The following is a 15,229-nucleotide window of genomic DNA, read 5'->3' as shown; positions in this document are numbered from 1 at the left end:
TACTAAGAACCAGAGCTCTCATTCACCTCTAAATGCAATGATCTTGGTATAGGAAAGATATAAATAAATGGCTGGTTATAGATGATTACTTGAAGAAACCAGGCTTCTTCATTTTAAGGCTGATCATATCTTCCTGCCCAAACACATCCCTTTTGTTATCTACTGGACCAGAAGCAACAATGAGGGTGGATCCTGGATACCAAGCTTTATTTTCCCATGGCAACAACCCAATACAGAGAGAATTCATTGTCTTTTATTTCTAATATTCCTTCTTTTGATTTTCAGCACTTTGGGGCTATGGCAATACCTATAAGACCAATGTCTTTCTTGGAGAAGCCTATGAGAACTTGGAATGTCTACTCTGGGCCACTGGATCAGTGATGTAGGTACCTTAGGACCATCTTATCTTACCCTCTCAATAAAATTACATTCTTCTGGGTGGATACAACATGTTCATAAGTAAATACAGACATATACAAAGTAAACACAAAGTTATTTTTGGTTTTAGTGCGAAGGTATTAACAATTGGCCTATGTAGGAAAGGATTCTGGGAGGCAACAACATTTAGGTCAAGCCTCAAAGGGAATCAGGGTTTCAAAGAAGCAGAAAGGAAGGACATTCCAAGCAACGGGATCCTTGGGCCAATGCAGTGAGGAAAAAGATGGAATGACATGTAGGACAGCAAAGGAAGCCAGCAGGGTTAGACTGCAGAATGTCTGAGAAGGACTAACATATAATCAGACTGGAAAGATGGGTTTTGTAGGGCTGGATTATATGGGGCTTTAATGACAAATAGGAGAGCATTATTTTGTCCTTAGGATTTAGAAGCCACTGGCGAGGGAAGAGGCCAGATCTATACTATATGATTAGTCTGGAAGCTGTGTGGGATGGAAGGGTCAAGTGAATGCTAAGGATGAAGGGCATGGAAAGTTTGTGGGTAGAAGGGAAGAAGCCAATGGAGAAGGGAAAGCTGAAAACTAGGGAGAAAATGGGGATAACTCAAGACTCAAACTGCATTGGATCCAGAGAACAAGGAGAGGGCCTTAATGAGAAGGGTCGCCCGATCTGTAACTATAGCAAAAGAAGATAAAAATGGAGCATGATGCAGAGGTGAAATGTGGAAGCAAAGGGAACCCTGGACAAATGGCTTCACATTTTTTTTGAGTAAAATATTTGTTCAAATCATCTTCTAAGAAGGAGTGAGCATGGAACAGCTGCTGGGGGGCCTGCGATAGCATTAATCAGGGAAGGAAGGGCTGCAGTACAGCAGGGCAGGCCCAGTTGAGATTAGATAGCCTAAATGTATAATGAACCACCAGGAATAGAGGATTTGGGTTTGGAGAAAGCCAAGAGGGAACAGGACAATGGGACTCAAGAATGGAGGGCAGAAGAGAGGGCTAAGGTTGTGAAGGGAAGAAAGAGCAAAACGGGGGGGGGGGGGGTCAGCCTGGGGGAGAAGAGTCTGCCGGGAGGCTGCGGTGGGGCTGGAGGATTGTTTCAGAGGTGTGAGACCATCGAAGGTTGTATAGGAGATGTTGGACAGGCCCTCAGGTGCAGAAGAAAGTCGGAGAGAAGAGGAGGAAGCCTATCAATGAGGGTCAAAGAGAAGAGTGCAAAAACCGCCTGGAAGCGTGACATGAAAAGAAAACCAAGGTCTTGGCAACGGGAAAAGGGAGAAGAGATGGAAGTGGGTCAGACTGATCTTCTTGGGATCAATGATCTCTGTGGATGGGGACTGCAGCCATGACACAAAGATGCCTGCTTGGAAGAAAAGCTGTGGCCCATCTGGATAGCCTACCAAAAAGCAGACTATAAGGGAAGCTGAACTCCACAGAATCAATGTTTTCAAACTGAGGTGCTGGAGATGTCTGACAGTCTCTTGATCATCAAATCAGTCAACACTTAAATTAACTCAGACTACTAACTGGAAAGTCAAATAATGAAGCTGATGCTTAAATATTTTGGTCACATAATGAAAAGATGGGACTCAATGGAAAAGACCATGATGTTCAGAAAAACTGAAGACGAAAGGGAAACGCAGAGAATAATATGGCTAGATAGTGTCATGGAAGCAACAAACATGAGTCTAGACAGATTTCAAAATGTAGTAGAGGATTAAAGGACCTGGCTTGCCATAGTCCATGGGGTCAAGAAGAGTTGCGACTGAACCACAAAGATGTGGGGGGGAAGTGGAGGAAAGATACAGATCATGAGAACTGAGGAAGCTGATGAACTGAGAATTAAGGGAATCTTAGGGCACATTAACATGTAAATTGAAGCTCCAGAAGATAAGGAAAAGGTTGGAGTAGAAAATAAACTGTTCCAGAGAGAGAATTTTTTGAGAATGGAGGGAAATGAATGATCCAAGAAATCAGTCAGTAAACATTCATTATGAGCCAATTATTATTATGAGCCAAAATAAACACTGGGGATAGAAAGAAATGCAACCCCCCCCCCCAAAAAAAAAGCAACCTTTATCTTGAGACAAGACAACTACTGGGATATAAATAGGGTAATATATTTGGAGTGAGTAAATTTCAAGAGAAGCTGATGAGTAAGAATGGTAGGGGAAGAGTCTAGAAGTGGCAGTGAAGAGCAAAAAGCAGGCCTACCCTTTCTCCAAGTCCTGTGTGGAAAGAAGGAGGATTGAGGAAAGGCACATCAAGTACTAGAGAGGGTGGCAAAGGATACAGGGCCTTCTGGGAGGGAAGCCAGACTTCAGAAAAAACATAAGGTGCATGAGAGGATGAGATCTAATATAAAAGGGAACAGGCTGGGAGTTCAGAGGACATATTGAAAAGGGGAAAACACTTTGGTCATACCAAATCTTATGTCACTCTCTTGACCTTTTTAGAATATATCCTTATTTGACTTGCAATTTCATTATTTAATGAAGTGTTCTAAATTTAAAAGAGATTTCCTCATGTACCGTTCACATGCAAAAAATTTCTTGACTCAGCAAATGAGTCAAGTAAGAACAACAGAGAAGATACTGTCATATCAGAAAAGATTCTCCTCAGCTGAACTCAGCTGAACTGCAAGACCAGTTCTGATTCCATAGAACAGATGGTGAACCAATGCTTGTCATTCTAAGGAGAAGTGGAAGATGACAATGGTAGAATGGTCATGCACTGTCAGATGGCTGGTCACTTTTACTGAACAGTTTTCCTTTTATAAGATAAGATTAAGTGGGGGAAATGGGAACATCAGGGAAAATAAAACACAAAGTATATCAACAAAACTTTTCTGTTCACGAGAAGGGCTACTCCATTTATTTTAAGTCAGTTTTGCTCATAATAATATATGTAATGATCACATGAATTAAGTTCTTTTCCATTTAAATTCTCTGACACTCAAGATGTTGGATTTACAGATCATACCACTCTGATGGCAGAAAGTGAAAAGAAATCAAGAAGCTTCTTGACAAGGGTGAAAGAAGAGAGTGTAAAACCTGTCTTTAAGTGTAACATCAAAAGAAAATTAAGATCTTGGCAATTAGTCCCATTACTTCCTGCTGAAAAGAGGGAGAGGAAATGGAAACAGTGTCAGATTGTATATTCTTGGTTTCAAAGATCATGCAGAAGGTGATTGTAGCCATGATATTAGAAGATGCTTGCACATTGGAAGGAAAATCATGACAAATATAGACAGCACACTAAAAAGCAGAGACACCACCTTGGCTACAAAGGCCGAATAGTCAAGACTATGATTTTTCCAATAGCAATATAAGGCTGTGAAGGTTGGATTTTAAGCAAGGCTGAATGCTGCAGAATCAACGTTTTTGAACTGTGGTGTTGGAGAAAACTTTTGAGAGTCCTTTGGACAGAGATTTAATCTATTAATACTTAAAAGAAAGGTCAACTGGAAGGTCAAATAATGAAGCTGAAGTTTAAATACTCTGACCACATGAAAATGGGTCTCTTCAATGTAAGAGAGCACAATGTCTGGAAAGACTGAAGGCAAAAGGAAAAGGGGACAGCAGAGGATGAGATGGATTGAGAATGTCAAGGAACATGAGCTGGCAGAGTTTGAGAAATAGAGAAGGAAAGAAGGGGCTGACATGCTAGAGTCTATGCGGTCATGAAAAGTCAAGATAGGTCTGAGTGATCAATAACTGGCACCATGAAATGTCTTAAAAGACAGCTTGATGGCACGGTGGATAAGAGTGCTAAACTGGAGTTCAGAGGACCCTGTGAACAGTTATAAACTGTACAACCAGGAGAAATTCCTTCCCTTCTTTCTGCATGATTTAGTCCTGTAAAATGAGGGGGTTAGATTGGCTGGCCTGAAGCCCCTTCCAGTACTAAACTGAGCCATCATCCACATATATATCATTCTAAATCATCAGGATTCTTTGTCCATTTATTCCTCCTCTCATAAAGAATTACATTGAGTAAAACTATGATAAATTAATGGCAAATCCAAACTGCTTACTTACTGAAATTTCTCTTAAAAAATTTAGAATTTATAATACATGAGTATAACATAAAATAAGAAATTCAATTTGTTCTTTGCAGTTTATGCTAAGTGATTTTCAAATATGGTGAGAACACTAGGAAGTTTTTATAGAAGCAAAGAATTAAGCCCGAAATCTAATTTCTATAAAATTGTATAAATCAACAATATAGCGAATCACTATGAAGAAATTCTCTCACCAAGTTACACAAGCACAGAATCACCTCTCGAGCTCAGTCAGATGTTGAGCACTTCTTACTAAGTGTCTTGACACACTCAGTGAGAAATGCCCAGGGAGTAATAAATCACATTCCCAATGGAAGATGGGCTGATGAGGGCTCCACTTTGAAAAAGGGAAATCTAAGATACACAGGGAAAGTGAGTCGTTAATAAAAACTGACATGCTGGTTATGCTTTAGAATTTGCAAAGCACTTCCTACACATTTTCTCATTTGTGTCTCACAATAATGCTGTGAGGCAGAGGTTATGGGTCTTATGCTCACCTAAGAGGTAAAGAAACCAAGGTTCATTTTAGACTTATGAGTAAGCATCTCATATTTCATTCACTAGAATACACACTTGAAAGAATATCTTAAATGTGAAAAATGGTTAAAAATGAAATGTGATTTCTGTATATTTCATCTCTCAAACTGCTTCCACATGAGATGTCTCAAAAAGAGCTGGTGAGCACACTCAGCTCTGCAACTCTGAAACCACATAACTGAAGAGCATTGATATGAATGAATCCCTTCTCCCACAGTTTTCCCCAAGCATCAAACCAAAAAGCACAAGATTGAAATAGCTCAGAGAGCTCGAGATGTCAACCAATACCACTTTTCTGTCAACTAAACCCGTTAAACTGAATACGATCACAAACCATTAAAGCTAATCCATGCCAGGTCTGGATTCTAACATGTCCAGCGCTTAGCACAATGCCTGCCATATTGTCGGTGCTCAATAAATGTTCACGGACTGATCTTAGAAAACACCCAAAATCTAAGCGTCAGCTCCCCAACTTCTTTCCTATATTAAGACACAATCTCAGCTAACAAAAAGATGAAGGGTCCTCAAAAGTCTCAATGGGGATTTAAGCTGGGATAATTTAAATATGTTGGGGATATCCTGCAGAGATTTACTCAAGGTGGGACATTAAAGATGACTTCTTGAAAAGGATTTCATCTATAAGAAGATAAATGCCAACGAATGATGGAAAAAGAGGGAAATGTGATTCTTACTTTCATGTCTGATAATGGAAAGTTAACCAAACAACAATAGCTCTGTTCAGGATACAGTGAGAAAGCAGAGCGACAGATCTGTAGCCAGAGGGCCTGAATTTGAATCCTACAGCAGCCATTATCTGAATGACCTTGATTTCCTCAACTGAACCCCGATGGATTTGTACTATTTGACCTCCACGGCTCCTCCAGACTCTAAACTGAAGCATCTACATTCATAAACGGTAATCATGGCTCTTTAGCTATTTGGTTTTGCCACCATCAGTCTTCACATTGTCACTAGTACTGAACATGCACAGATTTTTCTCCAGTGAGAAGTAATTGATATTGATTTCACTTATTTTACTGGGCTCCCCAAAAAGAATAGAAGCTGAGAAAATGTTTTGGCAGAGAAGAATATAAATTAGAATCAGAGAATGTCGGAGCTGAAATCCCCTCAGAGACTAAATGGATTTGCCCCAGCTCACCCAGGTGGAATGTCAGACCCAGAAGCCTCAAGGTTCAGAATGTTTGGTGGGTAAGACTACCTGGATGTGTCTGCAAGGACAACATGGACACCGTCCAACACTGGCTACATTTCTTTTCTCTGACAGAAACCATGGCACACATGGGAGGTGCCTGCAGGGAAGGGAGGCTAAGCAGTCCATGACCAAGTGTGCACCACAAGTCCTAGTCCCTGGGGTGGCCCCGTGTCCTTGGCCAAGGTTGTCTCCCTGGATCAGGACAAAAGGACACCTAACATACCCGGAGGCCGAACAGGGACAAGGAAGGCATGCTGGCTCCAGGGGCAGGACCGGGCTCTAATGCCTCCTCCCATGCTGGCTGTCTGGTGAACTTGAGCAGCTGACTCGTCTCCTTGGGCCTCAGTTTCCTCATCGGGAAAATGAGGGCGTCAGACTAGGCGGCTCTGAGGTTCCCTGGGGCAGCTTGGGAAACCGAGGTCTGGAGGGCCCGTCCAAGGTCAAACAGATGGCCCACAAATGGAGGAGCCAACAGGACTCAAACACTGGTCCTGAGCCACGCGTGACCCAGTTCTTTTCTGAAATGTTTATGTCCTGGAGCCTTGGGAGGAGGAGAGGCCCGAGCTGGACATCCTAGGACCAGAGCTCAGGTTCCCTGTCCCCACACTTCCTACTTAGGTGGTGAGCTAACCAGGGTGCTGCCCCCCCTCCCCCCACTGGAGACATTCCGCAGGCCTCCCCTCCTTGGGCTGGCTCCTCTACAAGCCGGGGCTAGGCCCGCGGCCTCCACAGCCCCTTCAGCTCAGACCCTCTGCAGCTTCTAAGGTCTTGGTCTGGTATTTATAATGCTCTTGGATCCCTCCCTAACTGTGGCATTCAAAGTTCTCAGGGCCTTCCCTGGATGTGGCATTCAATGCTCTCAGATCTCTAAGTGTGGCATTCAATGCTCTCAGGTCCCTCTCCAGGTGAGACATTTATGACTCTCGGGGCCCTCTCTAAGTATGACATTCAATGCTCTCGGTCCCTCTCCAGGTGAGACATTTATGACTCTCAGGGCCCTCTCCAGGTGAGACATTTATGACTCTCGGGGCCCTCTCTAAGTATGACATTCAATGCTCTCGGTCCCTCTCCAGGTGAGACATTTATGACTCTCAGGGCCCTCTCCAGGTGAGACATTTATGACTCTCGGGGCCCTCTCTAAGTATGACATTCAAAGCTCTCGGTCCCTCTCCAGGTGAGACATTTATGACTCTCGAGGCCCTCTCTAAGAATGACATTCAATGCTCTCGGTCCCTCTCCAGGTGAGACATTTATGACTCTCAGAACCCTCTCTAAGTATGACATTCAATGCTCTCGGTCCCTCTCCAGGTGAGACATTTATGACTCTCGGGGCCCTCTCTAAGTATGACATTCAATGCTCTCGGTCCCTCTCCAGGTGAGACATTTATGACTCTCGGGGCCCTCTCTAAGAATGACATTCAATGCTCTCGGTCCCTCTCCAGGTGAGACATTTATGACTCTCGGGGCCCTCTCTAAGAATGACATTCAATGCTCTCGGTCCCTCTCCAGGTGAGACATTTATGACTCTCGGGGCCCTCTCTCAGTATGACATTCAATGCTCTCAGATCCCTCTCCAGGTGAGACATTTATGACTCTCGGGGCCCTCTCTAAGTATGACATTCAATGCTCTCGGTCCCTCTCCAGGTGAGACATTTATCACTCTCAGATCCCTCTCCAGGTGAGACATTTATGACTCTCAGATCCCTCTCCAGGTGAGACATTTATCACTCTCAGATCCCTCTCCAGGTGAGACATTTATGACTCTCGGGGCCCTCTCTCAGTATGACATTCAATGCTCTCGGTCCCTCTCCAGGTGAGACATTTATGACTCTCGGGGCCCTCTCTAAGAATGACATTCAATGCTCTCGGTCCCTCTCCAGGTGAGACATTTATGACTCTCAGGGCCCTCTCCAGGTGAGACATTTATGACTCTCGGGGCCCTCTCTCAGTATGACATTCAATGCTCTCAGGGCCCTCTCCAGGTGAGACATTTATGACTCTCGGGGCCCTCTCTAAGTATGACATTCAATGCTCTCAGATCCCTCTCCAGGTGAGACATTTATGACTCTCGGGGCCCTCTCTAAGTATGACATTCAAAGCTCTCGGTCCCTCTCCAGGTGAGACATTTATGACTCTCGAGGCCCTCTCTAAGAATGACATTCAATGCTCTCGGTCCCTCTCCAGGTGAGACATTTATGACTCTCAGAACCCTCTCTAAGTATGACATTCAATGCTCTCGGTCCCTCTCCAGGTGAGACATTTATGACTCTCGGGGCCCTCTCTAAGTATGACATTCAATGCTCTCGGTCCCTCTCCAGGTGAGACATTTATGACTCTCGGGGCCCTCTCTAAGAATGACATTCAATGCTCTCGGTCCCTCTCCAGGTGAGACATTTATGACTCTCGGGGCCCTCTCTAAGAATGACATTCAATGCTCTCGGTCCCTCTCCAGGTGAGACATTTATGACTCTCGGGGCCCTCTCTCAGTATGACATTCAATGCTCTCAGATCCCTCTCCAGGTGAGACATTTATGACTCTCGGGGCCCTCTCTAAGTATGACATTCAATGCTCTCGGTCCCTCTCCAGGTGAGACATTTATCACTCTCAGATCCCTCTCCAGGTGAGACATTTATGACTCTCAGATCCCTCTCCAGGTGAGACATTTATCACTCTCAGATCCCTCTCCAGGTGAGACATTTATGACTCTCGGGGCCCTCTCTCAGTATGACATTCAATGCTCTCGGTCCCTCTCCAGGTGAGACATTTATGACTCTCGGGGCCCTCTCTAAGAATGACATTCAATGCTCTCGGTCCCTCTCCAGGTGAGACATTTATGACTCTCAGGGCCCTCTCCAGGTGAGACATTTATGACTCTCGGGGCCCTCTCTAAGAATGACATTCAATGCTCTCAGGGCCCTCTCCAGGTGAGACATTTATGACTCTCGGGGCCCTCTCTAAGAATGACATTCAATGCTCTCGGTCCCTCTCCAGGTGAGACATTTATGACTCTCGGGGCCCTCTCTCAGTATGACATTCAATGCTCTCAGATCCCTCTCCAGGTGAGACATTTATGACTCTCGGGGCCCTCTCTAAGTATGACATTCAATACTCTCGGTCCCTCTCCAGGTGAGACATTTATCACTCTCAGATCCCTCTCCAGGTGAGACATTTATGACTCTCAGATCCCTCTCCAGGTGAGACATTTATCACTCTCAGATCCCTCTCCAGGTGAGACATTTATGACTCTCGGGGCCCTCTCTCAGTATGACATTCAATGCTCTCGGTCCCTCTCCAGGTGAGACATTTATGACTCTCAGAGCCCTCTCTAAGTATGACATTCAATGCTCTCGGTCCCTCTCCAGGTGAGACATTTATGACTCTCAGAGCCCTCTCTAAGTATGACATTCAATGCTCTCAGATCCCTCTCCAGGTGAGACATTTATGACTCTCAGGGCCCTCTCCAGGTGAGACATTTATGACTCTCGGGGCCCTCTCTCAGTATGACATTCAATGCTCTCGGTCCCTCTCCAGGTGAGACATTTATCACTCTCAGATCCCTCTCCAGGTGAGACATTTATGACTCTCAGATCCCTCTCCAGGTGAGACATTTATCACTCTCAGGGCCCTCTCCAGGTGAGACATTTATGACTCTCGGGGCCCTCTCTCAGTATGACATTCAATGCTCTCAGGGCCCTCTCCAGGTGAGACATTTATGACTCTCGGGGCCCTCTCTAAGAATGACATTCAATGCTCTCGGTCCCTCTCCAGGTGAGACATTTATGACTCTCAGAGCCCTCTCTAAGTATGACATTCAATGCTCTCAGATCCCTCTCCAGGTGAGACATTTATGACTCTGGGGGCCCTCTCTAAGAATGACATTCAATGCTCTCGGGGCCCTCTCCAGGTGAGACATTTATGACTCTCGAGGCCCTCTCTCAGTATGACATTCAATGCTCTCGGTCCCTCTCCAGGTGAGACATTTATGACTCTCGAGGCCCTCTCTAAGAATGACATTCAATGCTCTCGGGGCCCTCTCCAGGTGAGACATTTATGACTCTCAGAGCCCTCTCTAAGTATGACATTCAATGCTCTCAGATCCCTCTCCAGGTGAGACATTTATGACTCTGGGGGCCCTCTCTAAGAATGACATTCAATGCTCTCGGTCCCTCTCCAGGTGAGACATTTATGACTCTCGGGGCCCTCTCTAAGTATGACATTCAATGCTCTCGGTCCCTCTCCAGGTGAGACATTTATGACTCTCAGAGCCCTCTCTAAGTATGACATTCAATGCTCTCGGTCCCTCTCCAGGTGAGACATTTATGACTCTCGGGGCCCTCTCTAAGTATGACATTCAATGCTCTCGGTCCCTCTCCAGGTGAGACATTTATGACTCTCGGGGCCCTCTCTAAGTATGACATTCAATGCTCTCGGTCCCTCTCCAGGTGAGACATTTATGACTCTCAGAGCCCTCTCTAAGTATGACATTCAATGCTCTCGGTCCCTCTCCAGGTGAGACATTTATGACTCTCGGGGCCCTCTCTAAGTATGACATTCAATGCTCTCAGATCCCTCTCCAGGTGAGACATTTATGACTCTCGGGGCCCTCTCTAAGTATGACATTCAATGCTCTCAGATCCCTCTCCAGGTGAGACATTTATGACTCTCGGGGCCCTCTCTAAGTATGACATTCAATGCTCTCAGATCCCTCTCCAGGTGAGACATTTATGACTCTCGGGGCCCTCTCTAAGAATGACATTCAATGCTCTCGGGGCCCTCTCCAGGTGAGACATTTATGACTCTCAGAGCCCTCTCTAAGAATGACATTCAATGCTCTCGGGGCCCTCTCCAGGTGAGACATTTATGACTCTCAGAGCCCTCTCTAAGTATGACATTCAATGCTCTCAGATCCCTCTCCAGGTGAGACATTTATGACTCTCAGAGCCCTCTCTAAGTATGACATTCAATGCTCTCAGATCCCTCTCCAGGTGAGACATTTATGACTCTCGGGGCCCTCTCTAAGAATGACATTCAATGCTCTCGGGGCCCTCTCCAGGTGAGACATTTATGACTCTCAGAGCCCTCTCTAAGTATGACATTCAATGCTCTCAGATCCCTCTCCAGGTGAGACATTTATGACTCTCAGAGCCCTCTCTAAGTATGACATTCAATGCTCTCAGATCCCTCTCCAGGTGAGACATTTATGACTCTGGGGGCCCTCTCTAAGTATGACATTCAATGCTCTGAGATCCCTCTCCAGGTGAGACATTTATGACTCTCAGAGCCCTCTCTAAGTATGACATTCAATGCTCTCAGATCCCTCTCCAGGTGAATCATTTATGACTCTCGGGGCCCTCTCTAAGAATGACATTCAATGCTCTCGGGGCCCTCTCCAGGTGAGACATTTATGACTCTGGGGGCCCTCTCTAAGTATGACATTCAATGCTCTCGGTCCCTCTCCAGGTGAGACATTTATGACTCTCAGGGCCCTCTCTAAGAATGACATTCAATGCTCTCGGTCCCTCTCCAGGTGAGACATTTATGACTCTCGGGGCCCTCTCTAAGAATGACATTCAATGCTCTCAGGGCCCTCTCCAGGTGAGACATTTATGACTCTCGGGGCCCTCTCTAAGAATGACATTCAATGCTCTCGGTCCCTCTCCAGGTGAGACATTTATGACTCTCGGGGCCCTCTCTAAGAATGACATTCAATGCTCTCGGGGCCCTCTCCAGGTGAGACATTTATGACTCTCGGGGCCCTCTCCAGGTGAGACATTTATGACTCTCGGGGCCCTCTCTAAGAATGACATTCAATGCTCTCGGGGCCCTCTCCAGGTGAGACATTTATGACTCTCGGGGCCCTCTCCAGGTGAGACATTTATGACTCTCGGGGCCCTCTCTAAGAATGACATTCAATGCTCTCGGGGCCCTCTCCAGGTGAGACATTTATGACTCTCGGGGCCCTCTCCAGGTGAGACATTTATGACTCTCGGGGCCCTCTCTAAGAATGACATTCAATGCTCTCGGTCCCTCTCCAGGTGAGACATTTATGACTCTCGGGGCCCTCTCTCAGTATGACATTCAATGCTCTTAGATCCCTCTCCAGGTGAGACATTTATGACTCTCGGGGCCCTCTCTAAGTATGACATTCAATGCTCTCGGTCCCTCTCCAGGTGAGACATTTATGACTCTCAGAGCCCTCTCTAAGTATGACATTCAATGCTCTCGGTCCCTCTCCAGGTGAGACATTTATGACTCTCGGGGCCCTCTCTAAGTATGACATTCAATGCTCTCAGATCCCTCTCCAGGTGAGACATTTATGACTCTCGGGGCCCTCTCTAAGTATGACATTCAATGCTCTCAGATCCCTCTCCAGGTGAGACATTTATGACTCTCGGGGCCCTCTCTAAGAATGACATTCAATGCTCTCGGGGCCCTCTCCAGGTGAGACATTTATGACTCTCAGAGCCCTCTCTAAGAATGACATTCAATGCTCTCGGGGCCCTCTCCAGGTGAGACATTTATGACTCTCAGAGCCCTCTCTAAGTATGACATTCAATGCTCTCAGATCCCTCTCCAGGTGAGACATTTATGACTCTCGGGGCCCTCTCTAAGAATGACATTCAATGCTCTCGGGGCCCTCTCCAGGTGAGACATTTATGACTCTCAGAGCCCTCTCTAAGTATGACATTCAATGCTCTCAGATCCCTCTCCAGGTGAGACATTTATGACTCTCAGAGCCCTCTCTAAGTATGACATTCAATGCTCTCAGGGCCCTCTCCAGGTGAGACATTTATGACTCTCAGAGCCCTCTCTAAGTATGACATTCAATGCTCTCAGATCCCTCTCCAGGTGAGACATTTATGACTCTCAGAGCCCTCTCTAAGTATGACATTCAATGCTCTCAGATCCCTCTCCAGGTGAGACATTTATGACTCTGGGGGCCCTCTCTAAGAATGACATTCAATGCTCTCGGTCCCTCTCCAGGTGAGACATTTATGACTCTCGGGGCCCTCTCTAAGAATGACATTCAATGCTCTCGGGGCCCTCTCCAGGTGAGACATTTATGACTCTCAGAGCCCTCTCTAAGTATGACATTCAATGCTCTCAGATCCCTCTCCAGGTGAGACATTTATGACTCTCGGGGCCCTCTCTAAGTATGACATTCAATGCTCTCGGTCCCTCTCCAGGTGAGACATTTATGACTCTCAGGGCCCTCTCCAGGTGAGACATTTATGACTCTCGGGGCCCTCTCTAAGAATGACATTCAATGCTCTCGGGGCCCTCTCCAGGTGAGACATTTATGACTCTCGGGGCCCTCTCTAAGAATGACATTCAATGCTCTCGGGGCCCTCTCCAGGTGAGACATTTATGACTCTCGGGGCCCTCTCTAAGAATGACATTCAATGCTCTCAGATCCCTCTCCAGGTGAGACATTTATGACTCTGGGGGCCCTCTCTAAGAATGACATTCAATGCTCTCGGTCCCTCTCCAGGTGAGACATTTATGACTCTCGGGGCCCTCTCTAAGAATGACATTCAATGCTCTCGGGGCCCTCTCCAGGTGAGACATTTATGACTCTCAGAGCCCTCTCTAAGTATGACATTCAATGCTCTCAGATCCCTCTCCAGGTGAGACATTTATGACTCTGGGGGCCCTCTCTAAGTATGACATTCAATGCTCTCGGTCCCTCTCCAGGTGAGACATTTATGACTCTCAGGGCCCTCTCCAGGTGAGACATTTATGACTCTCAGGGCCCTCTCCAGGTGAGACATTTATGACTCTCAGAGCCCTCTCTAAGTATGACATTCAATGCTCTCAGATCCCTCTCCAGGTGAGACATTTATGACTCTCGGGGCCCTCTCCAGGTGAGACATTTATGACTCTCGGGGCCCTCTCTAAGAATGACATTCAATGCTCTCGGGGCCCTCTCCAGGTGAGACATTTATGACTCTCGGGGCCCTCTCCAGGTGAGACATTTATGACTCTCGGGGCCCTCTCTAAGAATGACATTCAATGCTCTCGGTCCCTCTCCAGGTGAGACATTTATGACTCTCGGGCCCTCTCTCAGTATGACATTCAATGCTCTCGGTCCCTCTCCAGGTGAGACATTTATGACTCTCGGGCCCTCTCTCAGTATGACATTCAATGCTCTCGGTCCCTCTCCAGGTGTCGCACTCCTGACTCTCAGGTCCCTCCCAGGTGTGACATTCGGGCCCCAGGTCGCCCCCCAGGTGTGACATTCGGGGCTCCCAGGCCCCTCCCCAAGGCTCTCCTCGGGCCGCCGGCCGGGAGCGCGGGACCACGGGCAACCTGCGTGGAACCTCGGGCCGGCGTGGGATGGGGGGGCCCCCCACCCGGCACGCGGCCTCTCCGGCCAGGCCGCTCCCGGGCACCCGGAGGCGGCGGCGGGGCCCTCGGCCGGCGCGGCGGCCCCTGCTCGCCCCCCTGGCGGGCTCGGCGGTCCGCGGGCCTCACCTCCCGGCGCACATTCAGCAGCGAGTAATAGTCTTCGTTGTCCAGCTCCTCTTCTCTCAAGGCCGTCGCCATCTTTCCGACCTTTCACCCCGGCGGACGGGAAGGTCCGCTCACCAGAGGGAGGCGTGACACCTCCTCTTCCTCCCGTCCCGGAACCTGAGGGGCCCGGGCCACGAGGAGGAACAGCACGCGGATCGCTACAGCGACCCCTGGCGGCTCGGAGCCGCGACGCAAGCGCAGGCGCAGGCGCGAGGGGTTTCTTGTTTCCCTTACCAAACCCCGCCCCGCTTGCCAAAGCCAACCCCGCGTTGCGCATGCGTCATTGCCCTCACGCCTGGAAGCCTAGAAAGTGAGGGCGGGCTTCTGACCTGCGACCCGTGGACTCTCTGACCCATCTGGCCCTGACCCCCGCGGGGCTCTGGCAGCTCTCGGCATTATTGCTTTCTGAACCCACCAGCTGTCAGTCACCCCGACCCCGGAACCTAATAAACCAACTCCTCCCCCCCCCCTCAACGCGGACAGCACGTGCCCCGGGAGGGCGA

At 47.6% G+C, this 15,229-nt stretch overlaps 1 protein-coding gene across 1 annotated transcript in view; it reads right to left on the bottom strand.

The window, feature by feature from the left end:
* The window catches only part of DNAJC11 (DnaJ heat shock protein family (Hsp40) member C11), a 70,337-nt gene extending 55,490 nt beyond the window's left edge, over positions 1–14,847 (bottom strand). The window contains exon 1 of the mRNA XM_074306379.1: positions 14,688–14,847. Within this exon, the coding sequence (XP_074162480.1) occupies positions 14,688–14,759 (72 nt within the window). The 5' untranslated portion in view covers positions 14,760–14,847. The remainder of the gene's footprint in view (positions 1–14,687) is intronic.
* Positions 14,848–15,229: the final 382 nt, after the last annotated feature.

Source organism: Sminthopsis crassicaudata, chromosome 3 (assembly GCF_048593235.1).
Source record: "Sminthopsis crassicaudata isolate SCR6 chromosome 3, ASM4859323v1, whole genome shotgun sequence".
NCBI lineage: Eukaryota > Metazoa > Chordata > Mammalia > Dasyuromorphia > Dasyuridae > Sminthopsis > Sminthopsis crassicaudata.
The sequence above is the reverse complement of the archived record's forward strand: the minus strand, read 5'-3'. Positions and strand labels throughout refer to the sequence as shown.